General features: G+C 43.0%; 2 protein-coding genes across 5 annotated transcripts in view; both read right to left on the reverse strand.

Annotated features, from left to right (window-relative positions):
- Positions 1 to 450: 450 nt before the first annotated feature.
- Positions 451 to 4,925, reverse strand: nrarpa (NOTCH regulated ankyrin repeat protein a). The gene is made up of 2 exons (XM_030065783.1): positions 4,775 to 4,925; positions 451 to 4,586 (listed from the first exon to the last, which is right to left on the reverse strand). The coding sequence occupies exon 2, from the start codon at positions 4,059 to 4,061 to the stop codon at positions 3,723 to 3,725; it is 339 nt and encodes a 112-aa protein (XP_029921643.1). The 5' UTR covers positions 4,062 to 4,586; positions 4,775 to 4,925; the 3' UTR covers positions 451 to 3,722.
- Positions 4,926 to 12,844: 7,919 nt separating this feature from the next.
- exd3 (exonuclease 3'-5' domain containing 3) overlaps positions 12,845 to 27,724 on the reverse strand; it is a 51,481-nt gene continuing 36,601 nt past the window's right edge. For all 4 annotated transcript variants that reach the window (XM_030065905.1, XM_030065908.1, XM_030065907.1 and 1 more), the window contains exons 20-21: positions 13,994 to 14,060; positions 12,845 to 13,870 (exon numbers count right to left, since the gene is read on the reverse strand). In XM_030065905.1, the coding sequence (XP_029921765.1) occupies positions 13,491 to 13,870; positions 13,994 to 14,060 (447 nt within the window). In that variant the 3' untranslated portion in view covers positions 12,845 to 13,490. The remainder of the gene's footprint in view (positions 13,871 to 13,993; positions 14,061 to 27,724) is intronic.

Genomic DNA, 27,724 nt, shown 5'->3' on the forward strand with positions numbered 1-27,724 from the left:
AAAAAGGAAAGAGTGGGAGAGAGAAATATTTGGCAGGCAAAGATGAATTGTAGCGCAAGGCCTTCACCATGAGAAAGAAAACACAAAAAAGTGTGTGTTAGAGTTTAGAGTGTGTGAGGGTAACATAAAACCAGCTCTCCCACAACACACATAGGGGAGGGGACCCTTCTTTAAACTGAGCCTACCCACAATGCACTGGGCTCTTTTATCCCGGCAGTGAAAGGATGAGGCCAGATGAATGACAAAAGAGGAGAATGGGGATCTGGGTTGGGCCCGGCTTGGAAGACAGAGAGAGGGAGAGAGAGAGAGAGAGAGGGAGAGGGAGGGAGGGAAAAGAGAGAGGGGGGGGGGGGGTTCCCTAACCATCCTTTTCTATGGAAAATAAGAGAGGGAGGGGGGTTGACTGACTTGCTTGGGAGATGAGGAAGAAATGTATGCATACACAGAGAATTTGAGTTTAATGATTTCTTTACTGGCTTGTACACAAACGTACAAAAATAATACAGCACTCATCTCCACATCGCACGTCATCATCACAGTGTTACAAACGTTCAAAAACAAAACAAAAGAATATAAAACAAAAAAATAAAAATAAAAAAAATAAAAGGAAACCCAAAAAATCAAACATGATGGAACATCTGCATCACTCATGAAAATCAACTGTTTCCTCTTGCTTGAAATGAAGCAAGACCAGAAACACAACTTGGTCCAAAGAAGTCAGCACTTAAAAAAAAAAAAAAAAAAAAAATCATCTCACTCATGTACACCAATCCGGCGGCCAGCTCCTTACGTCATAAATGTTATGACCCTGGTGAGCCGAACAACCACACAACCGTGCAATTTTTAATCATGTTACAATGATCTTACCATCAAATGTATTATTCCCCTTTCAAAAAACAGGAAGACAGCACTTCAGAAAAGAAAGTGCCCCAAGATATCATCATCACCATCATCATCAGCGTCGATATATATATCCATATGTATATATACATACACCCAATCACAGAGATACACGCATCTTTGTTAAAAAACAGCACGTTTTTCCACAAAGTAACACACACATTAGGACATTATCACCTGGAGCATATCTTTATACAATAGTATTTTGTTGTGTTTGTTTTTTTTTCTATTCAGAAAAAAATTAAAATGTTGACATATAAAAGCCAACTTTTCAACAACAGTCATCAGTGCAATATTCAAACAAAAAAAAAAGAAAATAAAAAAACATCAAGTTTAAGACAAGCGATGCATATTTCATTTGTTGCTTGATACCAATCTATACCTTGATGTATGTGGATCTATCGCTTTAGTTACTCGTGGTTGTTCCAGGTTTAAAGTGGGAAGATCTCAGTCGTTGGTGTCTATGACTGATAAACACAGCAACATGGGACATCATAAGAAGACAACAAATACATGCACGCACACATACACACCAATATAAAAACAACAACAACAACAACAAAAAAACACACCCACACACACATCCCAACAGCTTCCCATGAAATGACCCAGTGATGCTGTGAAGCTTCTATCTCTAACTGTTGGCCATTGAGCAGTAGGCTTTAAAAAAATAACATCAACAAAAACAAAAGAAACATACAAGCAGCATTGATACAAATGTTAGGGTGCCATGACTTTCAAAATGCAGCAGGCAAGTTTTTGAAACCAAATTCTTTTTTTTTTTCCTTTCCTTTCCTTTCCTTTTTCTCTGTGATATCCTGCAATAGTCATGTGTTGTTATTAAGTCTTCATCATCCAACAGTAATAGGGTCCTGCTCAGTAGTAGTAACTATTCCAAAGCCTTGGCTCCTGCAGTTACCCCGTAGAAACACTGGGGGCGCACAAGGCTCCGCATTTTGTGCAATAAAACTCCCTGCGTTTATAAGTCATGCGATAAAAAGTCCATTTTGTATGAATGAAAATAGAAACTTTAAAACAAAAACGACCATAGGCATACGGCTGATGTAGAGAGAGAAAGAGCAAAGTAGATTTATAGGGAAAACATGCAACAATTGCAGTGTGTGTGTGTGTGTGTGTGTGTGTGTGTGTGTGTGTGTGTGTGTGTGTGTGTGTGTGTGTGTGTGTGTGTGTGAAAATCATAGGCTACCTTATAGAAAGGCAAATTGATGCTTTGCTTGTCAGAATTGGTTTGGTTGTAGTGTAAAATAAACTGTCCCGACTGAGGATTCAGGAATGGGTGTGATGAGTACATTGCATGGATGAAGCCATCTTCTGCAGGCTGTGAAGTCCATCTGTTAGAATACATAGCAAAAACATACTGGCATGCTGATGATCACAGGCAGAGTGGGAATCTCTTCAGACTCCAAACAACTTGGCAGAGTGGTGAGAGACTTGAATAACTTGAGAATACTTTATAGTCGAGGTAGTTGGCAAAAGGCAACCAAACAAAGTCCTTGGGAGGGGGAGAAAAGTTCTCTTGTGGGTCAACAGGCTAACTGAGGGGTTTTTGGGATGACTGGGGGGGAGTGTCAGGTCTACCTCCACGCGGGACAGTTTATACTACGAGTCTGAAGCAGCTTGAGTCACCCAAGATATTCTTAAACTTATAGATTTTTTTTTTTTTTAAGAAGAACCACAATATATTCAAAAATGCATCTTCTCAATGTACCTTCATAAATAAAAAACCCAGCCTGCTTTCACAGTGATGACTAGGATGTTAATAAAATACTGAAAGGAGATTATAAAGTGAATTCCAAATGCGACTTTTTTTTTGATACAAAGCGAAAGCAGCGGTTTTAGTAACACAATGACCATTGGCAAAGTGGTCGCACTGGCCTGAAAAAGTTGGACGCCAGCATGGCAAAATCTGCTTGCAGGAGGCAGAGCGTATTCAGCTACTGTCTTTTCTTTTCTTTTTCTTTTCTTTCTTTTTTTTTTTTTTAAACAGAAACAAAGTAAAGCTATTGTGTACAGTACTTCACAACATCGTTGAAGTCAATTGTTGTTACATAATGATTACACATCTGAAAAGCGAGTTGGATATAATGCCGCTCTTTGAGGAAAAAAAAAAAATCAAATCAATTAATTTATAAAAAGAAAATAGACCTCTAGTAGCCAACAGAGGGCAACCCTTCTTCTCTTGTTCATGTGTCTTCCCTTTCAGATATTCCAGCATGCAGCCATAGCATCAAGTGCCGTATTTTACATAAAATAACTTAAAAAGGGTCTTACAGGTGAACAATGAGGAGCAACTGGTCAAATCTGAGCTCCTGTAGGGAAACTACTCAACTGCACTGAGGATGGGAGGCCATCCGCGCTCAGGAGTCCAAACACACACACACACATAATACACAGCGATTGGCTTCTATTATACTGGACGAAACAATCTAGTATACACATTCAAGAGGAAAGCTTTAGTACCAACAAACTCACCAAAGTGGTGTTTCTTTTGTTAAAGATTCGTGTTGAAGCCGATGCGCGCTGTGTATCAACCGTGCTGTGTTGCACTCATGAGGCAAAGACAGGGCCCCATTAGTCTTTGAATGACTGTTTATTGTGTAAGCCTGGTTTAATTTTATTTATTATATAATTTGGCACAACTATGTACTTAAATGGCAGTTTTTTTTTCTTTTACAAGAGCCTGGCTTTCCCGTGTGTTGTATTTTTTTTATGGAGTTTCTCTTTTTGTTGTAGTTGTTGAATTGTTTTTTGTTGTTGTTTTCTTTTCTTTTCTTTTCTTTTTACCTGACAGCAGAGACAGATCACCGGGCGCCAGAGGAGTACTTGGCCTTGGTGATGAGGTATAGCACAATGTCTTGGTGGCCCCCGAAGGCGGCGATGTGTAAAGCACTCCACCCTTCCCTGTTGGCCAGCCGGATATCTGCACCAAACTTCACCAGCAGTTTTACCAGCTCCAGGTTCCCGTCAATGACCGACTGGTGGAGCGCAGTCTGGCCCTCTGGCCCGAAGGAGTTGACGTTGAACTCGCAGTTTGTCATGTTTTGCAGCAAAGAGTGCAGCTCCTTGGTGTTGCCTTTCTTGACCGCCTCCTGGAAAACCCTCTGCGGCGCGGAGCAAGTCGACACATCCGCCTGGCTCATGGTTGCAGCTCGCTGGAGGGTGTGGGGAAACAGTAATCCTGCCTGGGCTCTAAAGCTGATAATAATCGTCTTCTCCCTGTTGAGTGTCTCTGGTCTGGTAACAATGCCACAGTTACACTGGATTATAACCAGTTATTAAGGCACTTTAAATGCTAAACAGGTAAGATCACTGTGTATGTATATCCCAAAAAGGACAAGAGACGAAATAACACACTTGGTGTGCAAAATGTCAATAGTTGAGAGATCCTAAAATCCCTAAATCATATGGGGTGTTTTCAAGCGATCCAGGGGGTCTCTAGGTGTTACGCTTCCCCCGGACTCTCTCTCCTTAGCAGCAGCAGGTAGCCTGTAGCAGAGGATGGAGAAAAGAGACAACTCCGACTTCACTTGGGGAAACTGGAACTATGACCACTATCTCCACGGGATAGTCTTGCTGTTGGATCCCCACAGGTTTTCCTTGAACGTTCCGACCTGTTTCCTGGCTACACGTCCATGGAAATTCCGCTGCTCGCGTGGCCAGGGTGTCTGAGAAAGACAAAAAGACATGAGCCCCGATTCCTCACAAACAGATCGCGAAAGCGAGACCCAACATTCCGCCACATCCGAGGAGTCACACAAGAGAACCTCCAAGCACCCATTTACGCACGGCTATCCCGTTTCATTTCATCACTAAAATGTAGGGAATGTAATCCGCTCAGATTTTTGTGACTTACCTGTGATAGATGGACGGGTCGCTAGCGACGAAAACGATAGAAATCCACCGTGTGGCCTGGTCTGTGTCCTCCGAGCGGTCCGTGTGAGTCTCTGCCCTGCACTGCGCTCCGGGGGAATATTTTACGCGTTCTTTATTTGCATGACAATGCCTCTCCAAAGAATCAACTGTGGAGGAATGGGCGGAAACCCGGAGAGGTTATAGGCTGCCGGCTTGGTTAGGGGGAGGGATCAAGACCCAGTGAAACTGCAGGGAGAAGGCGTGGTCTTCCAAGGGGGAGCCAAATGTTACTGCAGAAATATTAAACAAGCCGCCCGCAGCAATATTATACCGAGCGCCACATCCGATCTCCTGTAGCCCAGGAAGCACGGACTGGAAGCCAGGAGCAAAGTGTTGCCAGAGCCATAAACTGCTGAGAAAGCGGGTATAGAGTTGTAGAGGATCATCCACTGGATTATCAGCAGGAACAGATGAAATCGAAAAAATCAATCAGTCTCAGCTTTCTTTTCCTTAAGTCTCATTGGCAAGGATGAGGCGAGCCTACTTACCGCAGAGCTGAGGAGTGTCAGCGGGATTTCACGAATGCAAACTGCACACTGTAGAGCCATATGGAAAAACTCTCAGAGTAGGCCTAGTGTTTCTTACCAAAAATGATTTTCTTTGAATGAAAAATTTGAAATATAGAATTGTTTCATAGGTGCACCATATTGCAATGGAAATCAACTTTCTTTCAGACGTGTTTTTAATCAAAACATTCTTTTTTGCAGTGACACCTCTTATTCTAAAATATTGTGAAGTGTTGTGATGTGTGTTGATTCTCACAACATAAATAAGTGCATTCCAAACAAGTTAGAAAACAACAACAATAATAATGATGATAATAATGATGACAATAATAATAACAATAATAATAATAATAATCGCTTATAAAATCTCAGTAGTAGCCTACACTTGATTTTAGAAAAAATGTCATGTTGAAATGAATATGTCTTTGAGTGAAACAGCACAGGGCTCATCGCTCTTTCATGTTAATTCGGGGCTGAAAGGGTGCTGAAAATGACATACTTGCCAGGAGAGGGTGTGGTTCACAACTATGTGCTGTTGAAATTATATGGCACAACTTTCTCTCTGTGGCACTGGAGTGAATGACAGCGAAGCAGCAGCACATGACTGCCAGTGAACATCTCAATTAATGCAGGCACACTGCTGGGATGTAGTTTAAAACAGCACTGTATAGCCAAGTATAATGACACCTCTGTTGGACTGGATGAAATACAAATCGAACCCATGACATGTCGGGTTTTTATAGATTTTTTGTTTATTTTTTCTTATAAAACACAAGACCTTTAAGGCTACATAGCCTACTACATCCATTTCGGAGGAAAAAAATAATACCTGAAGTTCATCATTCAGTGTCTCCTCAATACATGGATCTATCATTTTTGTCAAGCAACTTGTCCTTAAAAACAGCTCTGAGACCTTTTTTCAAATGGTGGATAGGTCAAGCTGGACTGCAACTTCTCTTTCACTACACTTTCATCCAATAAAAAATTGAGTCAAAGACACAGAGATCCGAGTGTGCAAGGTGATCTAGTTAGACAGCGATGGCCTGTAAACCAAAAGGCAGATTTAACGACAGCAAAATAAAATCCCACATGGGGCGGGGGGGTCTTCACCTCTGCCGCTCAGTAAAAACACCTCTCTGGTTGATAGGTGGCTGTTTAAATCATAAACTGCGGATATATTCCAGTTGTTTTAAATGACTAGACTATGGGACTTTGAAATAACAAAAGCCCTGCGCTACTTCCTTTTTGCAAGTGAAAAGAGGTGACGCTGTGCGCAGATTGACACGCCGCTCAGCTGCCCCCACCACCGTGGGAACTGGGCGTCTGTGCGTGTGTGTGTGTGTGTGTGTGTGTGTGTGTGTGTGCATGCGCGTGCTTACTTGTATTGTGAGAGTGAGAAAGAGATTGCATGAGCGAGCGAGCGCGTACATGGACGTGCGTGTGCGCGCGCGTTGGGGAAAGAGGGAGACAGTGAGAAAACGAGACTAAGTGTGGGAGTTTTATACATGTGAAAGAAAGGGAGACAGGGGATATCGGTTGATGTGTGTGTGTGTGTGTGTGTGTGTGTGTGTGTGTGTGCGTGAGAGAGAGAGAGAGAGAGAGAGAGAGAGAGAGGAGAGAGAGAGAGAGAGAGAGAGAGAGAGAGAGAGAGAGAGAGAGAGAGAGAGAATATCCTGAGTGCTTTTCCGCATCGCTGACGTGCTCCTCGGCGTGGAAACCACACCAGGTAGCTCAGCCTCCGCCGAGCCGTTTGTTCCGTTTGGCGGCCCGTTGCTCGTCTCATCTGGAGGCCGAGAACCGCTCTCCTCTTTCATGGTTAGGCGGCTTTCACACTGTCCTCTCTTTCCCACACTCTGATCGCTACATTTGGCGCACGTATGTGGCTGCATCTGCCTGCGTGTGAGCCAGACAGCAAAAGGGACCACACGGTGACAACCTACTTTATGTAACTGCGGGGAAAAAAAATAAACTCGTTTCACAATATAGATCACAGCCTATATTAATTTGATCCAAATCACCATATTACTCCTATATTGACGTAAGATAATAGTGAGATTATAGCAGGTGTCATTCTTTAATGATTAGGTATTTTATCTATTGCGGCATCAGTGATATCCCCTTTAATAACCTATTCCTTATGATTATTATAGTTTTGCTGCGATGTTTCATTTTTAGCTGTAAGATTAATTAAAGTGCGAAATGATCATCTTTCATTTAGGCCAAATACCTACTGTCTGGTTAACTTTGTCAGACACGTGTTTTGTGTGAGTGCGTGTGCAGGTGAGTGTTTTTTTTTGTTGTTGTTGTTTGTTCCTCTGCTTCAAGCACAGCTGCAAGATATCTCGCATCTGAATGCTCCAAAACAAGGACTGCGGTTCTGACTCATTCATGAATCTCTAACGGGGGCTTTATTGCATAGGCTACAGTAACAATGTCTCGGATGTGAATAGGTCTCGTTGCGTTATGACGTGGCAACCAAAAGCACCGGGCCATTGTACAGTAAAAAACCCTTACTGTATAGTCATAATCTCACTTAACGTCTGGGTATTTGGTTAGATCTCTCCCTCCCTCCCTCCCTCCCTCCCTCCCTCCCTCACACACACACACACACACACACACACACACACACACACACACACACACACACACACACACACACACACACACACACACACACACACACATTCTGGCCAAAGTCCCAGTATCATACTTTAGTGCTCATACTGATGATATTGTTACCTTGTCGTACTTTGTTGTTGTTTCTAATCTATAATGGAATCACTATAACACTGCTGTCACGGTCATGGTTTGTTGTCATTTTTGCACAGTATCCTCACTCCAAATTCACTATAGTTATTGTTCGCAAATGGGGTTCCCAGAACGGCGCTGAACATCTTCTAGAAAAGCAGGAACATCTGTCCGCTATCAGAGCTTTGGCTTCAGTGCGCCTGGACACTTGGAAAACATTTTCACAGACCGCAGGAGCCAAACCTTCTCCGATTGGACGGGTTTCTCCCCCAAACTCTGTGGCATTTGCTCCCCTCTCACTGCCCCCTTCGCTCCTGACTCTTTCTTGGTAATGTGTGTCTGGGAAGCAGCCGAAATCAGATAGCTGCAACTACTGAGACTGGTGTGAAGGTAACGTTACACCATAGGTGGAAACAGTTGAGATATTTTGTCTTTATGTATTTATCTATTGTTTTATCAATAGTCTCTGCGGTGCTCTCGGAAAGGCATATATTAGTCATCAACTCCTACGATTGTCACATTTCCCATATAAAGACAGAAACTGTTGATCCCAATATACTGCTTTTATTGACAGTCAAAAATATAACATATTCTGCATGTGTGATGGCCATTTTAGGCATTCCAGTGTAGCCCAGCGCTGTGCGTAAAAGCGCACATTAGTAATATCTTTCTTTATTCTGGACAACCGGTCGTTTAATCACCGTTAGGACAGAATAGATAGGTTCCGTAAAATTGGCCTGTGGTTTTCCTGTGCAGAGGCTGTGCCCAGGCCACTGATTTCCCTCCAAACTACTGAATGGAAACTAGTCACACGCACAAAGATAATAGAAGTCTATATTGGCTCTATTTATGCAGTCGTATCTGTTTTACTGCTGTGTGTTGATAAACAGTACTTTTTTTTCTGCAGCGACAGAGAAAGAGCCCAGAGCCATGCGTGCCGTGTTGTGTGGCTGCTCTGTAAACGGAGGGCCAGTCTGCTCGTTGCCCGTGGGCCGAGTTTTGGCGCCGAAGCCCGGGGCTTCTGGGGCCAGACAAGACGGGAGGAGCCTCCCGGGATGCGCGCGCGTGTGTGCGTCGCGGACCGAGAGAGAGAGAGAGAGAGAGAGAGAGAGAGAGAGAGAGAGAGAGAGAGAGAGAGTAAGTGTGAGGTGGTGGAGCCCAGATCCTCAGCTGTTCAGGTACTAAATGTATTGGGTCTTGTACGAACTTCTGATCTTCTGTCTTTACGCTTTGCCAAAGTTCTTTATATGTCCGTGCCAAAAGAGCACGTTAAACCGCACTGCACTGCGTATGTGTGTGTGTGCGTGTGTGTGTGTGAGCAGGAGGAGGAGGAGGAGGAGGGAGGGGGGGTGACGTTTCAATATAAGGGAGGGCCTTCTGAATCCAATTCATTACGGGCACCACGTGTCCTCAGAGCGTGGGAAAGAGGCGAGCTTTTCTTCCCAGCAAAGAAAGAGCAAGGATCAAATAACATGGTGCAGCAGAAAGCTCGGCGCTCTGCAGAGGCAGGGGCTGCGACCACCCGGACAAGGACGGGACAAGGCAGACAAGCAGAGGGACTTATTTAGAGGCTAGAGTGTCGACTTCATTCATAGCAAGAAAAATACTCCAGAGAAACTTCATGTTTTAACAGTTAAATGGTCTACCTTAAAAAAAAAAAAAAAAAAAGCGCTCGGCAGTGTGCCAGTATTTTCTAGTCCATGATGTATTTGGAGTGCATTAAAGACGAAATGGGTCATTACAGATTAGAAGCGACTATAATTATTAAAAGTATGTTTAAAAAAAATAATAATAAAAATAAAAAAAAAAAAAACATGCCCATAGTTTAATCCCGGCTTGAGAACTGGTATGACCTACATTGTGCGGATGAAGGGATCTTATTTTTCCCAGGGTCAAGTCAGATGCCAAAGTCAAGAGGAAGCCTCTCTTTCGCTCTATGACTTTAATGGGCCTTAAGTGAAAATATAGCAGGCACGCTCCGTTTTGCAGTGCTTGTAATTCAGCTGTTTTATGATTACATTTTCCGACTGTCCAAGGAGAGACGATTCATAAAGTATTTTTATTTCCCTGACTAAAAAAAGAATGATCAGTGTATTTCCTCTGCTTTATCACTATTATTGGCCTGTGATATTTCCAATTTTGTTGTGAAATTTGTAGTGTCGTACAACTTAGCAGTTTACATAATTTAACTGAAGTTTTAACCTACATTAAAATTTACAATTATTTCCTGAAAAAACAAAAGTGAACTGAAATTAAAACACAGAGTTATATTGAATTTAGAGTAGGAATTTCTCCTTGTCAGACTTTAAAAGTCCAACTGTTTTAGAATCAGCAAAAGCCAGAAAATAAATAACAACAACAGTAATAGTTGTAGTAATAATAATATTAATAACAATAATCACCATCATAATCATAATCAGAATAATAATATCACACACAAGTTGCAGAAAATTGCTGATATTTTTTTAAGTCATGTCTGTTGCAGACAGTAATCCTCATTTGTCTCCTTCATCCAAAAAAAACTTCATTTTGGATAGCGGACCTTAGATTTCCCACACTGGAGAAATGGATAATGAAGTTCGTAGTCACAGCCATCAACTTTAACTTTTGTAACATTATTCTACACAAATAACAATGCCTCCAAAATCTTGGCAAATAGCTGTATTATGGGTGGTGTAACATTACTCACCACAACAAAAGCTTTAAGCCTACATATTTCCATGCCTTATGGTTACACAATCGTTGAGCTGAGTGTGTTGTGTGATTTCAGCTGGTGATTTACATGAACGGATCCCAAACCTGTCATTTACACACGCGATGCTTTGAAACTTACACTGACATAAGTTGCAGTTGCCTTTCCCTCTTTTTAAGATCTCAAGTGCTGACAGTGAGGGAGGACTGAGATGGACCCATACAAGGGAAACAGTAAACACGATGTCATCGCATAGTAAAGATGCAGAGTACTGGGCCAGTGGGTAGAAAATATAGGCTATAACTTCAGTTTTCTCAACTGTATGTAGAACGGAAAGAGGAAGGGTCGGCGCCATTCACTGGCTTCGAAGATTCAGTGCTTGACTTATGACAATTAAAGGATGTGATGCAGCGTGAGTACCTTGAAATGGCAATGAGATGCATCATTCTCTTAAAGGACACCCGATTACACAGTTATCACACTGTTGGATGAACATTATCAGTCATAATCATTCCTACCTTTGAGTGGGTCAGAAGGCAGTTATCACCTTTTTCTAACATCAGTCTGTCTTAATCAGTCAAATGGGACCCTGGAGCCAGACGTACTGTGATGTAGTATAAAGACCAACCAGGCCAGTCATGGAAGGAGGAGGTTGGGGTGGATGAGACTCAATCACATTGACCTTCACTCCAGATAACCAAGACTCAGTCCTGATTCAAGCAAGTTAAGTGTTCACTTCTAGTTTGCTCTAGATGGCTACCTAACCTTTACCATCGATGTTAGTGAACTTTATATGAAGATTCCTAAAGTTAACCATGACCATGATCCCATTCATAACCTTAACCATGACCTTTTCCTAACCTTAACCAAGAAAAGGGACATTATCATTATCAGTATTTGACGACATTAGAAGAAAAATGATAAATCATCAATAAATCTCATAAATGAACCAAACACCGCACAGGGCGCAATATAGCTATAGCTACAGGAATGAAGCAAGGGCCCAGGAATAAAACGTATGTAATTAAACATGAAAATACAAATCGGTCTTAATGCTAAAAAAAGAGGGACATTTTCAGGCAGGATTCTCCAGTTATTACTTGCCTTCATGACCCCGATTACATATTCTGCTACAAAACTGCAATTTTTTCCCATGTCCATAGAAAACACAGTACCATTTAGTCACATATGTGTTTTAACGACCTGAAATTGGGGGAGTGAAACAGTCCCTCTGCTGCAAAATAGTCCCAGGGAAACTTTTGCTTTACACCACCAATAATGAGCTGTGTGGTTTACAAATGGTGACGCCTTTTTTAGCCACAGAAGAAGAACATTATAGAGTGAGTGTTTAAAAAAAAAATGTAAATCTGGAAATCGAGGGAGTTTAAGTGTATGTTATGAAGTCTTGAGTATCTTTGCATGATTTGGAAAATGATTTGTTGCAATGTAAAATGTGGTTAAATTGTAGTAAATGGGCCAAACGTTCAAAATCACTGGTGTGGTTCTTTAAGTTTCATCAACATCCAATCAGCCAACACTCTGCGATTTTGAATAATTAAGGAAAAGACCAATTGCTGCAGAATTTTCCTTGTTGTATCTCTTTGAAAAATGTAATTTTCTCCTAAAGAGACAAACCATTGTGGGATTTGTGAGGAGGAAAAAAATTTTAGAAAGGCAGGACGGAGAAAACAAAGGATGGAGATTCTGACAGTATATGTTGGGTTAGTTGGGGAACCTGCCTGCTCCTGAACCTGCGGGCTGGAAACCCCACACTGTTAGTGTTACACCCGATAGACAGACTCTGTAAAGCTTAGGTCATCTCATGAACCTGTCCAGCATTAGTCCTGCACCCGCTGCTTTGGGAATGAGAATCCTGAAACTGTGCTGTTGCTGTTTTATTTAAAGGGCTATTTAGGTAGTCAAGAAGACACATAAAATACCTGATGCATAAACTTGGTTAACACTTTTTATTAAAATCATGTTTTGGAGGTTTACATTTTTGGGATTAAACTGACCACAACTGATTAAAAAATGTTAGACAATTGGAAATTAACCGGAGGGTTAATTTTTTTTTTAACACCTAGGAGTTTTCGCTGACTTATATCTTACCAAAAAGGTGAGAAGAGGAAAATTTCCCCCAAAATGTACATGTTTAAGTCTGCAATACATTTCAACATGTTAACTGAAAACAAGGTGAATTCATTTACATTCTACTCATTCAGGTAGACAAACACACACTCAATGTATGCATGTTATACCATAATGTGTGTATATTTCTGTGTGGGTATAGCTTTCAGCACAATTAAGGCAATGCTGTCGCCATGGCAACAGAAATCGCTAGGCATAGCCTAAACACAACCCCTGTCCATATCAAATACTGAAAGATTCAGTCAGTGATTGTGGTCTCAGGAGCGTTCAGGAGAAAATCTCCATGGATGCAGCAGAGAACCTCTGATGGTGGTAAATCCACAGTGTCCATCAGATCAGTCTGGGCGATACAAAAATGACATGGTAACCCATTAACTGTTGTCACGAAGGACATCAGGACTCAAACTTAAACCCCACATTTATAGTCTTTATGCGTCCCTCATTGTTTCATCACATAAATGACCCTGAAACAAGCAAATTGTAATTAGTGTGCAACATAAGGCAATGTGAAAACAATCACTGACAGGCTTTTTGAGGGTTTGATGAAACGTGGCAGCTCTCGTTCAGCACTGCTGAGCTCCTTTGATGGCCGCCGTGTCTGAAGAAGAGTCCTCATCATTTATATGCAACACTTCTTGAAACTGTGTGAGGACACGGTCAAAATGGGTGCCTTCCCAGAACACCTTGCCACAGCTGGTGCAGATGTAGAAGACGGATATCCTTGGCAGGAGGCCGGGTGGCACAGTGTGGAGCTGTATGGACGCCCCGCCAGGAAAGGTGAGAGTGTCAAGGTCCAGCACTGACAGGGGAGCCCAGCGACATTTAGGGGCGTACCTGGGGGCTTCAGAGGCCACACTAGAGGTCAGAAAGTCACCAGGATCCTCCTCTTCCTCCTGATGAGACGTAAACTCTGTGTTTTCAGTGTCTTGGTCCTTAATAAAGCCTAGAGACACAACAGGACACTGATAAGACTGAGCAGTGAGAATAAACTGTTACTACCGATACAGTATTTTGTGTGTGTGTGTGTGTATGTCTGTGTGTCCGTGTGTATTTATATTTATCTGACCTCTCTGCCTAAGCATCCTGGTCATGTCCTCTCTGGGCAGCGCCATGTACTGATCATTGTTACAAGCCTGGAAAAACAAAAACAATAAACAAGAGATTAACATCAGAGTTAGAAAGGAATAATTGCTTTGGGGAGGGGGTGTTATACCACATCATTACATCATCATAATTACATTACAGCGGCTATAAATTTAGTATACGCTGCACCTTTTGTATTTGGGTGAAATATGCATCTCTGCCAGAAAGCGAATGACATAACTACTTATCAAAGGCAGTGAGGAGAGGGAAATGCAAAAACGAAGCAAAAGCTGTAGCCACATCATAAAGGGCATTTCGTGTGTTTTTGTGCAGACACTTTGGTTGTTCCTTATCACTACCCTGACATAGGTAGTTTCCAAAACCCCCCACACACACCCACACACCACCACCACCACCACCACCTCCCCTTCACCCCCACTTGTGCAGACCAGAGTGTGTTTGTGTGTGAGTGTGTGAGTGTGTGTGTAAAGATAGTGTTTAAGCAACGTTCACATGTCCATGCTGCTTGCCATGGTAAAGGCTTCCCTGTTAGGACATTAGGAACCTCTTATTTGCCAGCCCCCAACATGCATGGAGACACACACACACACACACACACACACACACACACACACACACACAGAGTCGTCTGTAAGCCATCCTGACAGCACGTCGGTGCTAAAAGCCTTGTCAACACACCTGAGCTCCACCCAGCAAACAGCATTCCACTTAGAGGTGGGCAGTAAATCAACCCACACTCACAGACCTCACTAAGAGTAAGACAGTCATCCCTGATTATTTAATGTTTACCCAGAAATAAAAAAATGCAATAAAGACTGCAGATCAGGATCATGCACCTCATGCAAACGTTGGTGTGCATGATCTCTGAGTGCATATGCAGAGCTGTGCTTGCCTCTGCGGTAACTGAGGCCAAGAAAGGAGAGCAGCTAGACAGTGGAGGTGTGGGAATAGCAGAGGTGTCATCTCCTGTCTTGTCTGTGGGAATGCAGAATCTCTCCCTCAGCACACTCTGTTTTCTGTGCTTTGTATTCAGCCTTACACACAAACGGACAAGGTGCGAACACACAGAGAACAACTTACCACGCAGACAAAACACCTCACCACGTGCACAGGTTACACGGCAGTGTGCATAAACCGCACAGATGTAAATGATCACAACACATACACATGGCTCACACATACCGCGAGTGTGGCTTCAGCCAGAAAAACAGACCCAGCTATTTGCTCAGCTCAAAGTTTCCCAGAGTCGATCAAGTCAGAACCTGTTCTGAACTCTCAAGACTAAGCCATGGACAGGCAAGCGCACGCACACACACACACACACACACACACACACACACACACACACACACACACACACACACACACGCCATTGTCACTGAAATACTTTTAACTGAAAAAAATTCTGAAAATCTGAACTAAATTCACATGTCCTACAAACTTAGACAGACGTCTAAGACGTAATTTTCTTAGACAGAAAATTACGTAACAGACTGGGCAGACGTGGAAAAGAGGCAGATAAATGGACAAATCAAAGAATTGATTAACTAATTTGAGAAACAATGTTAATAAGGCAATAAATAAAATAAGAAAGATTCTAGGAACTGAAGATCTTGCTGGGCCTCTTGTTTTTTTTTTTGTTTTTTTGCCCCTAGCATACCACAGACTCACTAATTCGCCCCTTCTGTCGTTATCTTTGGTCTTTGTCTTATTTTGTATAACCCCCACTATCTGTTTATGTGTCCCTGTGCTTGTCTTCACTTGGTTTTGTAATCTTGTTAATGCACAGTAAAACGGAGCTTAAGATACTGACACGCGATGACAGATTTGCAGATAAATGGATTTGTGGACAGAACTGAACCAAGCTGGGTCATGATTCACATGGAATTGGAAGCATGTGGTCAAATTATGTATTTGAGTTTGAGACGAGTGTCTGTATTTGAAACTCTGTGCAAAGTCATGCAGCACCTGAACTTTGAGGACTGCTTGAACAAAGAAAATCTTCCAGAACAGGTCGACTCTGGCGGGTATTTTCCTTTCTCTTCCTAAATTTTCCTGCAACGGCACTGAAGTCCTGCAGTTTTCAGGTGAGCACACCTCATGAGAAGCCTGAGAACCACGAGTGCCAAGGTACACAGATGGCTCGTCTGTGGCTCCTGCGTGTCTAGCCACACAGGAAGAACGGACAGAGCAAGAGCCTCCTCTTTGCTGAGGAGACTGAGGACGGCCCCTAAGGTCATAATGCCTCCAGAAATGACAACGGATGACATTAATACAGCATTCTTGATTTTCACTGAGCTCAAAAAGTGTGGGACGCTTGCTACTTCTCCAAATTTTTCTCACTCTCTTTGTCTTTTGTTCCTTCACTCTTTCTCAGAGCACCTCCTGCATTCTCACACTCCGTGTGGCCATGCCAGAGAAAGAATGCTCCTTGCCGTGACAACAAAGGCTATCTAATTGTGATACTGTGTTTCAAAGGATGGGAGGTGGTGGAAAAAAAAAAAGAAAGGGGGATAGTGGAGAGGAGGTAGGAAAGGGTGGTGGGGGGGTTGTGAGGGAGAGAGGGGAGTGGGAGACTTTTCCCCAACGTGCTCACACGCACACACACACACACACACACACACACACACGGTGCCTCAGCAACAGCTCCGTAGGCCGCTCCCATGGGAAAATCCTAGACCAATCCAAAAAGTCGGGGCTTTCAGGCCTGCTTTAGGTCACATGGTCAGAGCAACCAGCCAATTGTGCACCAGTGATTTGATTCAAAATGTGGTGCAGTCAGGTAAGGAGCAGCGTGGGAACTGGGGAACTGCAGGGAGGAAGAGCGAGGAGCAAGAGGAACAAGAACTGCACTATGCCATAATTTTCTATACATGGGCTGCCTGTGAAAATGCAATCGTTTTCAATGTTAAAATTTCATGTAATTTCATGCAAAAATATATTATGTTGCTATTGAAGCCTTAAAATGAACAGTATCTATACACATCCAAAAAGTATAGTATATGCTCAAGTATCCCCTAAGAAAAAAAACTCTACCAATCAGTAAATACGACATATAGAGATATATAGAGATACATATACACCACAGATACCTTGTTAACCTGTTTCTGAAATATTCCACCATCTCTGGTTCATGTTCATTCTGTTTTTATAGGGCATATATACGTTTGTATTGTCACGGTGAAATGATACGGGTCAAATTAAAATAGTTTGTAAAAGTCGGCTTCTAATGATACCATAGAAGAGAGCTAGGAGGTTCACCCTTTGTCTCTGCTTTTGCACACAGTCCTGAGGTGAAGTAAGGTGATGTGAATGCTTGCCAACTGCGGCAGTCACACCACGTTTTCACTAACAGAACGCAACCTGCAGAAAAATTACCACATTCCACTCTCTGTCAATTCCTGTTTCAGCAGAAACAGGAATTTGAAAATGACAAATACAAATAGGTGGTGGTCTGTAAGAAAAGTCATGACCACTACGGCGGGTTCAAGCTTTAAGTGGAAATACACACGGCCAGTTGTGTGCCATCAAAATGCTGCAAATGTGGCCAAAGCAATGCAACTGTGGCAAAAATGACCGGGCACACTGGAGTTGTGTGCGATGTCATGAATCACCTTACATTTGAAATAACAGGGATGGTACTGCAGCAAATCCATTCAGGACTGGAAGGAACACAGAGGAACTGGAACTACTGGCCAAATCCAGGGGGGTTCCTGTTCTTGTTGTGGGATGCAGAGACCTGAATTTTCCTACAGCGACACTTAACTACTGGATTTTTCAGATATTTTGGTCATCATGAGAAACACAACGTTACACAGACTGCACATCTGTGGCGCCGCACATTTAACCACACATGAAGCATGAGCCCAAGTTAAACAAAGTGATAGTGAGACGGGTTCACTGGGAGTAACATAGTGATGTAATCATTTTGTAGTTTTTAAGTAAAAAAAGTCATTATCTAATGCTGATCATTCAAAATAGTGGATTCAGTCTGTAAACGCATTTGCATTTTCAGGTTATTATAAAACGTAATGGTAATGTAATTTGTTTCAATTATGTGCTATCAATCATTTTGACACCTCTTTTAATTTTTGATTGTTGATGCCTCCTTTTGGAGCGTACATATGCTATATGAATATACCTGTGGGGCAACTTTTGTGCTGCAGTGAGAACACGAGTCAAACACTGGTTGAGACTGCATACTCTCTCTTCTTTCCCACAGTATCCTGAGGGTATCTGGCCAGTGTCTCAGCCCCATTCAGTCTGAGGTAATTACCAGCTCTGTTAACTAACCATTACCACCTGACAGCAACCTGAACTTGGACCACAGCAAAGCCTGTCTGGGCTTGACATCACACACACCTTCTTCTGACTCACTTTATACACACATGCACACACACACCGGCATGCACAGATGCACATACTCACATGCAATCATACACGCGCACACACACACACACACACACCCTTGACTGAGTCACCGCACACCCACTCATTTCACCTGAATGACACACAAAGCATGGAAGTCATATTATTTCCTTCCTAATTTTCCCATGGATGTCAACCATATAGCTGTGTTTTTTTAGACTGTGGAATAGAACAAAGCTCAGTGTTAAGGTTTTGACTGCGTATGTGGGTGTACAGGCGCACTAATATGTATGCAAGCTACATGAATAATGTTACTGTTCCTTGCCAATTCTCAGTAGACCGGGAATGCATGTCCTTGTCAATCCATCATATTAAGTTGGCTTTAATGTCTGAAAAGAAAGCGCTTAACATTTACAGTACAGTCCCTGCTGAAGTAAACTTTTTAGTAAGAACAAAACAAGAAAACACACACTTCTAGCTGGCGATGGTTTAAAAAACTAAAGGTCAGCTTGTTAACTACGCACACTGTCAACCAATCACAGCAGTTATTAACACAGCATTCAATAACATCTTCTCTGGCCAGTAGATAGAATATCCTTATGGGACAACAAGTGGGAGAGTTTCACAAGGGCATCAGTCAAATTTTGACAACATGAACAGTTAAAATATTTGTCTGATGATACACTGAGAAATGCTGAACAGCATGGGATTTGCAATGTAGAGTACCTCTTCCAAAATGTATCAAGTGTCCTAGGATACTACAAAAGCTAAAACACTTCAGTATAAAAAATTAAGCCTGTCAGAGTACTTCTCTAAACTTATTTCAAAGATTTATGACTCATGAATTATCATAGGCCTTCACTTGTTTTTTTTTTTTTTCACCAGAATGTTGTTATACAACCACAGTGTAGTGTATGTAACCAAAGAAACTGCCTTTGTTGGCCTATATTGCTACAAGGGTTTTAAGGAAATGGAGAAGTTTTGACATGTTAAAAAATTAGTAATGTTTTCCTCTTTTTTTTTTTTTATTACCACTGCCAACAGAGTTGAACAGCGGTTATGTTGTCGCCCCATTTAGTCTGTTAGTTTGTCTGTTGGCAGGATCTGTCAAAGAGGAATGAATGGATTTGCACAAAACTTTGTGGAAAGGTTAGTCATGGGCCAAGAATCGGCTGATAAATCTTTCATGCTGATTGGTCAAAATGGGGCGTGGCCAATGAGCATTGGCCTATGATCAAAAGGTGCATAGCTTCCAAATGGATTCAGATAACATGGCATAACTTTGTTCTTGGTCATGGGGCAAGCAAGAGCTGATCAAGCTTTCACACCAACTGGCCAAAAGGGAGTGGTATCACAAAAAGGTGCATAACTCCAGTAACAGAAATACTTCCTACATGACGCCCCTAAATCAATCGGTTTTGAAAGTTTTCTACAATCTGTTGGCTTATAAATCTTAGCCTAAAACAAGATGGCCAAATCTGAAGTAAAGTAAAGTTGTGCTAAAACATCACGGGTCCTTCAGCAAGGTCTTTCTCATGCACATCAAGCAAGAGTCACTTGAAAGACACAGGTTATCTCTTTGGCTTCCCATCACTCCCTCTCTCTGGTGAGATCTAGCAGCTCCCATCTGGTTCAGCTTTCCCAAGAGCGAGATCAGAGGGTACAGGAAATCTTTTGTCCAGGCAGCAAATGAATTTTTCAACGAATGTCGATAAGACGCTATACTTATCCATCTTGGCCAGTGGGATCAAGGCTTGCTACGGGTTTGTCCTCTTTAGCTGATGCTGTGGCTATGTGCATTTTTTCTGTTGAAGTACCGGCTGCAAAGAAAACTACCCCACGGGGACATTTAAGATTTATGTTTATTTGATACAAGTCTTGAACAGTTTCACCTTTAATTAGGTACTTTGTCTGCCAATGAAAAGCGTGTAGCAAGATAAATCAATTCTTGAGAAAAAAAGTTTCTATGTAAGTAAGTAAATCCATTAAGTGGAAAGTGGAGTTAACAGGAATTTATTACATTAACATACCAACAGGAGCTAAACGAGATAGGGAACAACCAAGAACTCATATCTATTTGTTGCTCCTCAGAGTACGTATTGAAGCTTTCTGTCTCTATGTCGCCTCCTCGACCTCTCTTTCTCCTGCATTCTCTCCAGCCTCTGCTCACCCTCCTTCTTTCAACCTCTTTTCCTTGTTAACCATTTGCTTTCTACGTTCAACCATTTCTCTTACCCTTCAAATGGCCTCATCGTTTCTCAATTTTCTTCCCTCCCTCCCTCGCTCCCTTAGTTCCTCCTTAGTGGAGCTCAGTAAAAGGGGTAAGAAAGAAGATAATAGTCTGGAGTCTAGCAGATAACGGTCTAGCAGTTGCACAAATAGTACTAAGGCTTTCCCTCAGCTTGGCACAGTCACCTCATTCTGCATTTTAGCCACTCAACCTTCAACCCCAACCTCTATCTCTCCCTCTTTCCAACTGAACCTATGCCTTGCTTCTAACTCTCTTTACCCTTTCCAATGTTGTTCCCTCCCCCTTCAATCTCTCTCTCTTTCTCTCTCATAGTCCCTCACCTCTAACCTCGTTCTTTCTCTCCTTCTCGAAGTCCTCTCTTTTTTCTCTCTTCAGATGCCAGATAGCTGGGGCCTGCCTAAGCCAAACAGCTCGGGAAAACAACGTGCTGAAAAGGTCCGTTGACAATGCTGCTCACTGGGTAATGGGTTTTGAAGAGGGATAAAAACAGCTCATCTCAAAAACATAAAGAGCTGGATTAAACCTCAAGCCAGACTCCATTGATGGGTTGCTTTATATTCTGAGTTAAAATGAAAATAACTAAACTAAACCTCATAAAATGCAAGATTAACGCCATGGGCAGCACATGAAAGCAACATGCAGCACTTACCTCCTCGCCCTCCGTATTTTTTAACTGTATTCACTTTATTCATTCCAGTTTCAGCGCTGTGTTAATCGCCACTGCAAGTTGCGGTGTTGATCTCCTCCAGCGACTGGTCCACTAGCAGCTGACAAACGCTACTATCACTTGCAAAGTTGCAAACTTGTACTGTTTTTACTCCGACTTATCATCCCACAAACATCCGGGATGTGAGTGAAGTGTGAATGTGCTAATCTGGGATTTTAGTCCATTCACACCGCGCGCCTTAGTCCTAGATGTAAAAATGGTACTGAAAGAACCATATTGGTGATTTTGCATGTTTAGCCTAATATTTACAAAAATTCAATTTTGAAAATATGTTGTGAAATCTTTAGTACTCCCAAATGACTTGCAAAATGGTTTATTGCAATGTAAAGTGTGGGTAAATTGTGGTTAATGGGCCAAACATTTAAAATCATTGGTGTGGTGCCTTAAGGATCCTATACATACAGATACAGATACAGGATTCTCTCATTGGTACATTAATATGAAATTATAACAGCAATTTGACCGCTATCACTACAAGAGGGCTGTAGCTCAAATATGTTTCACTCTTTCTGTTGGAAAGGCAAACTCATCAAGTGGATCAAAAGTTAAGTGAGGGACTGGGGGTTGGCAGGGGTATACTGACATGCAGTTTGCAGCAGCGAGAGAACATAGTCTTCTGGATGGCTGACAAATGTGACAAGAGAAAACTCCTTTTCGTGTAACTTGAAGGTTGCGGAAAACCCAGGGAGCCCCACCAATTGTTGGAGGGGCAAATGGCTGGATCATGCAACTGTCAGATGTCCAGCGGAGACACCTGGGTCTCTCAAATGTAGAGGATCTTCTAGGCAAGTGGCATTTAACATTTGTCTTGTTTTGGAAGCAGACCTGATGCTCCAAATGTCACTTCGGCACTCTGCAACTTTCTCTGACATGCACAGACAGACTCAAACTGTCACTACACCCACACACCAAATTGACATTCCATCCAGTCTACCTGAGTGCAACTCACACAACTATACACAAGCACATACACACACACTGACAGCCCCGTCATGGGAGAGGCACTAACAGATTCTTTTACCTAACGTTTATTGCTGCTGGCGCATATTTCACCCTTCAACCCCCCCACCCCCCACCTCCCTCCCCCATCCCTACCCATTCTCTCACTTCTCATTTCCCCTTTTCTCATCTCTCCCAGATTCGCACAGTCAGGCAGGCACGCAGGGAATGTTATTGTAATGCAGAGTGATTCATCCAGGACTGTAAATATTGACAGTGGTGGTGGCTGTTGCTGCTGCTGCTGCTGCTGCTACTGCTGCTGTTCTGGTCTAGTCTGAAGAACTGGTAAAGAGGGGAGAGGAAGCGACTCTCCCACAAAAAACCTGCGGGTTGAGCTATGCACTACAAGGCAAGGCAAGGCAAATTTATTTGTAGAGCACAATTCAACACAAGATTCAAAAGTGCTTTACAGAGACATTAAAAGCAGCAAAACACAATTTAAAACAATAAAAACAGTCAATAAAAAGGGAAATAGAATTGGGAATGATAGCGAAAATAAAATATAGTAACATAAAATAAAAAGGGAAATAGAATTGGGAATGATAGCGAAAATAAAATACAGTAACATAAAATATCAACAGGCTCAGTACATTGCCTGAGCTATACGGACTTCCGATCACCCCCTGCAGGGATGCCGACAGCCCAACCTCTTGATTCCTTAGACTCTGAAACCTCTCCTATTGGAGATTTCAGTCCGGACTCAGTCCTCAGCCCTGGAATCTCTGACATTTGACATCAGAACCTTTTCCCGACGTCAGACTTTTCCTGACATCAGAACTTTTCCCGACATCAGAACCTTTTCCCGACATCAGAACCTTTTCCTGACATCAGAATTTTTCATCAGAACTTTTCCTGACATCAGAACCTTTTCCCGACATCAGAACCTTTTCCTGACATCAGAACCTTTTCCCGACATCAGAACCTTTTCCTGACATCAGAACCTTTTCCTGACATCAGAACTTTTCCGGCATCAGAACTTTTTCTGACACTAGACCCATTCTGACATCGCCCGCAGCGACATCAGGTCCTCTCCCAGCATCGGACTATTTGGCAATAATCCAGGCATGACTTACATGGGCAGGGGCTGCATGCTTGTTCATATATTTATACGAGTATTAATTTTTATTTGTAACTAATGGGTTTTATTAATTCAGCACAGCCCATGCAAGCAGTTCTTAAACAAAAGTAGTGTTTTCTCTGGGTCTCCAGCTCATTAAAATTTTTCTACTACTCCTATGTGACCAAAACTTAACCACACAATTGCACAAACCAGTTTATGTTCCAACCTACAGTTTGAGAGAGGATGATCATACATTATTGGTCATCTGTACTGGTTCACTTGGCACTTATTTAGCTTGTTTTTTCGTGCAAGGCACCGAGTTCAAATCCTAAATCACCACAGGAACACTACTGTCAAATGTCCAACACTCTCACTACTCGCTCTCACCCAGACCCATGACAATTACACCACATTCGAGCAAGCGGGTTTCACGTTTTACATTATTTACATTAGCAGAAGTCCAAGAACGGATATTTCATCTCCATCTTTTCCTTTGGGCTAACTGGTATCGTAATCTTCCAACCCAACCGAAACCGTGTTTTCTCTGACGCTCCACCCCGGCCAACTCTCATTACAGCTACACCATGAGCATAAATCAGTCCGGCCCAAAAGAAGATGAATTGCTGGTAATTTATCATATTACACAGATTGAAGTTACTCGGAGTGCCTAGCTGAAAAAAAACAAAACAAAACAAAACAAAAAAACTAATAGGTCAAAATTATCGGCAGACCCATTTACACCTCTGCTGATCAGAGCCAAAGCTAACGACTACCCGGGATTGTTGCAGGGTTTGAAGCCTGTGACTAAAATGTTGGGATAATCTGCTGACACTGTGATGAAAGTGGGATTTTAGGCCAGTGTAAAAGTGGTATTATTTTTGATCAGTGAGTACGTTTACATGCACACCATATTCCGGTTCGGCTCAATATTCCGGCTAAGGTAACTGCGCCGCGGCAACTGGAATATTCCGTTTACATGTTACTTGGCATGCCCCCGTGTTTCGGCGTATTCCACTCTCTTACGTAATGCGACACTCAGCCGCGGGGGGCAGCAGTACGCGTATAGGCATCTGGTCTGCCAGAAAAACAGACGAAGAAGTCTTCTTGCTCGTCTTCTTCTTCTTTTTCTTCTTCTTCTGTCGCTAGTTCTATGTTTTCTCCCATCGATATCCTCCATGATATTTAAGTCTTTCATTAGCTGAAGGTGGACTGCAGTCTCCTGGCTCTTGCAGCTGTTCGCCATACTGTTCGCCATGCCGTTTTCCCCGCTTGCAGGTAACCATAGCAACAAAGACGCCACAGAATTCCTTGCGAGTCGAGCATGCACAGTCGTGACTGAATATTCCGGTTCGATGAGTTTTCCGACTAAGGTGTTTACATGCCCCAATATTCCGGTTGGAACAGGAATATTCCAGGGGGCTTATTCGGAATTCTCTCCAACCGGAATATGACCTTAATCGGGTTCGGTGCGTGTTTACATGACACGTGCGCAACCGGAATATTGTGAATATTCCGGTTAATACAGGAATAAGGTGTGCATGTAAACGTGCTCACTGCCTCAGCTGACCGGTGAATTTGGTCAAAAACACAACGCATGTGCACTCCAAGCTGTCTTATCTTGAAACAAAGGATAGTAAAGGGTGCTAAGATGCCTGCTGGTTGTGTTTTCATCGGGACAACAAGTGGCCAACTAGTCCCGGATACAATGGAGCACAAGATTCACTGAGCTAGACAGCAGCCTCATGATGACCACTGACTGTTATCAGACATAGACTACTGCTGCACTGGAGTACTGATAATATGTGCGGTTACCCTGAGAGAAACACACAAATGTGAATGAGCATGCATGTTTCTCTCAGGGTAATCACATACATTATCAGTTCACACACACATACACACACACACATGCACACACAGAGCCCACAGCGGACAGGCAGAGGAGGGCGAGATAAAGGCAAATAAAAGAGGGCGAGGGCTCAGGGTTAAGTGGCAATAATGATGCAGGATAAGAAATCAGTGCGTGTCTGTGTGTGTGTGTGCTGATGCACTTGCAAGTGTCTCTGGGAGCGTCCATGTCAACAAGAGACACAGGAGTGGAAGACAACAACAGAAAAGCAGAGAGGTAGAGGTGAGAGAGAGAGAGACAAAAAAAATGGGTGGAGGGGTGTAAAAAGGAAGCAGTACAAGATGGTGAACAAAGGCTCAAGGGAAAGAGAAGATGGAGGTGGAGGAGGGTAAGGGAGGGTTAAGGAGATGTGGGTCGGAGGTGAGAGGTGGGGGTGTTCGGGCAGAGGAGGGAGGGGACTTGCGGTGAAGGGGTTCACCTCTGGTGTGAATGCAATGAGGTAAAACCAAAAGAAAGAACGATGGAGAGTTCCTGTGTCATAGACCCTCTTTAATTCCACCCCTCCTTCCCTTCCCTTCCCTCCTGCTCTCCTCTGCGGCCCCCACCCCCCCCCTTGCTCCCTCGCTCTTTCTCTGCGACTGGCCCCGGCAAATTCCCTAGGGCCAGGGGCAGTCCCCTTTCAGTCTCCAGTGACACAGTAATTAGAAGTGTGGGAACTGAATCCGTCCCTCTTTCTGAGCCCCCCCACTCCGACCCGCACCCCTCCCTCATTCCCTCCTTTCGTCGGCCCTCACCCCCTAACCAGCTCCCGGCTCTACCCTTCCCTCCATCTCTGCACCCCACCTCAGGTCTCTATCTCAGGAAGCAGTATCTACCCCCAGCAGAGGTTTCATATTGGCTTAGACACACATATGTCAGTATATCAGGGTGATATATTAGCCTTTTAAAAATCAAATATCAGCCAGCCAGCACCATTCACCTTCAAAATGATGGATGTGATGTTATGTCTCTCTCTTTCTTTCTCTATTATACACACACACACATACACACATATATATGTATATGTAAATATAGATAGATAGATAGATAGATAGATAGATATGTAAATAAATATTTACACACACACAAACACACACACACACACAAACACACATTACAGGGACCCCACAGGGCCGCATTTTGAATTAAACACAAGTATGCATGAAAATGGTTATCAGTTAATGGAGAGTTTGTGTTTGGTGATATCACCGCTGTTCCAGGGGACTGTCACTTAATAAAACTGTCAAATTTAATAAACGACAATATCTTTGAATCGTGACAGCATCTTTGAGTCACGACATTCACACACACTGAGGCGGTAACATCACAGAAGGTGCTGTCAGTTTCAATCTAAAACGCGATCTCTATCAAACTTCAAAACTCCACCGTGACTCGACTCTGGCCTCACAGGTCACCAGTGATGTTCATGGGAGCAACGCAACTCACGCGCACACACACTCAGCCCTACAGTCTTCGCCCCCCTCCCCTTCTCTACAGCCACAGAGTCCCCTATCTCCTAGAACAGAGCAACGCTGTCTCTCCCGCTCTCCGTCAAGCCCCCCAGCCCCCCACCCCCTCTCGCTATCTCTGTGGCGATAACCATGGGAACAGCAGCACTGTGGGAACGGGCCACCAGTTGACCAAAATAGACAACAGGAAAATGGAGGGAAAGAAAGAAAGAATGAAAGAAAGAAAGGGCTCCCTGCATCCAAGGAGGCCAATGTGTGTGTGTGTGTGTGTGTGTGTGTGAGAGGTTGATGGGGGCATCCAGACAGACAGGTACCCAGGCACCTCTGGTTGCCAGCAGCAACAAAGCGGCAGATGTTTTATTTGTAAAATCAAGGTATGGATACGCTGCTTTGGTTTGAGTAGGTGGGACAGGCCAAAGCTGGTGTTCTCTCGCTTTCTCACACACACACACACACACACACACACACACACACACACACACACACACGCTTCAACGGTCCCATGGTTACTGGATAGAAGTGGCCCAGTAAAAAAAGCTACACCCATAACCACAAACACACACACCCAAACAGCACACTAATACTACGCTATCACACCCAGACACACCCACAGCCATCCGCCTTCACAAACACACGTGCAAACACAAACATGCAGTCCAGAAGTTCACAGAGTTGCCTGAGCTCAGAGCCCAGAAGACTGAAGTGGTCAGCGCTCAGAAATTCAACAAAGCAGCGCACAGATAATGAGACCAGCCGATACCAGGCTCAAGAACTTGTGTCGATGCAGAGGATTAAGCCCCTCAGTGCTGTGCAAGGGTAATACAACAAATGGAATTATATGACCCTATCATTAATTTACAAAAACAATCTTAAAGTTATACTCCATAGACCAAAATCCATATAAAACAGAGAAGGAAAAACAGGTTATATGTGG

The sequence above is a fragment of the Myripristis murdjan genome, chromosome 12, assembly GCF_902150065.1.
Source record: "Myripristis murdjan chromosome 12, fMyrMur1.1, whole genome shotgun sequence".
Classification (NCBI taxonomy): Eukaryota; Metazoa; Chordata; class Actinopteri; order Holocentriformes; family Holocentridae; genus Myripristis; species Myripristis murdjan.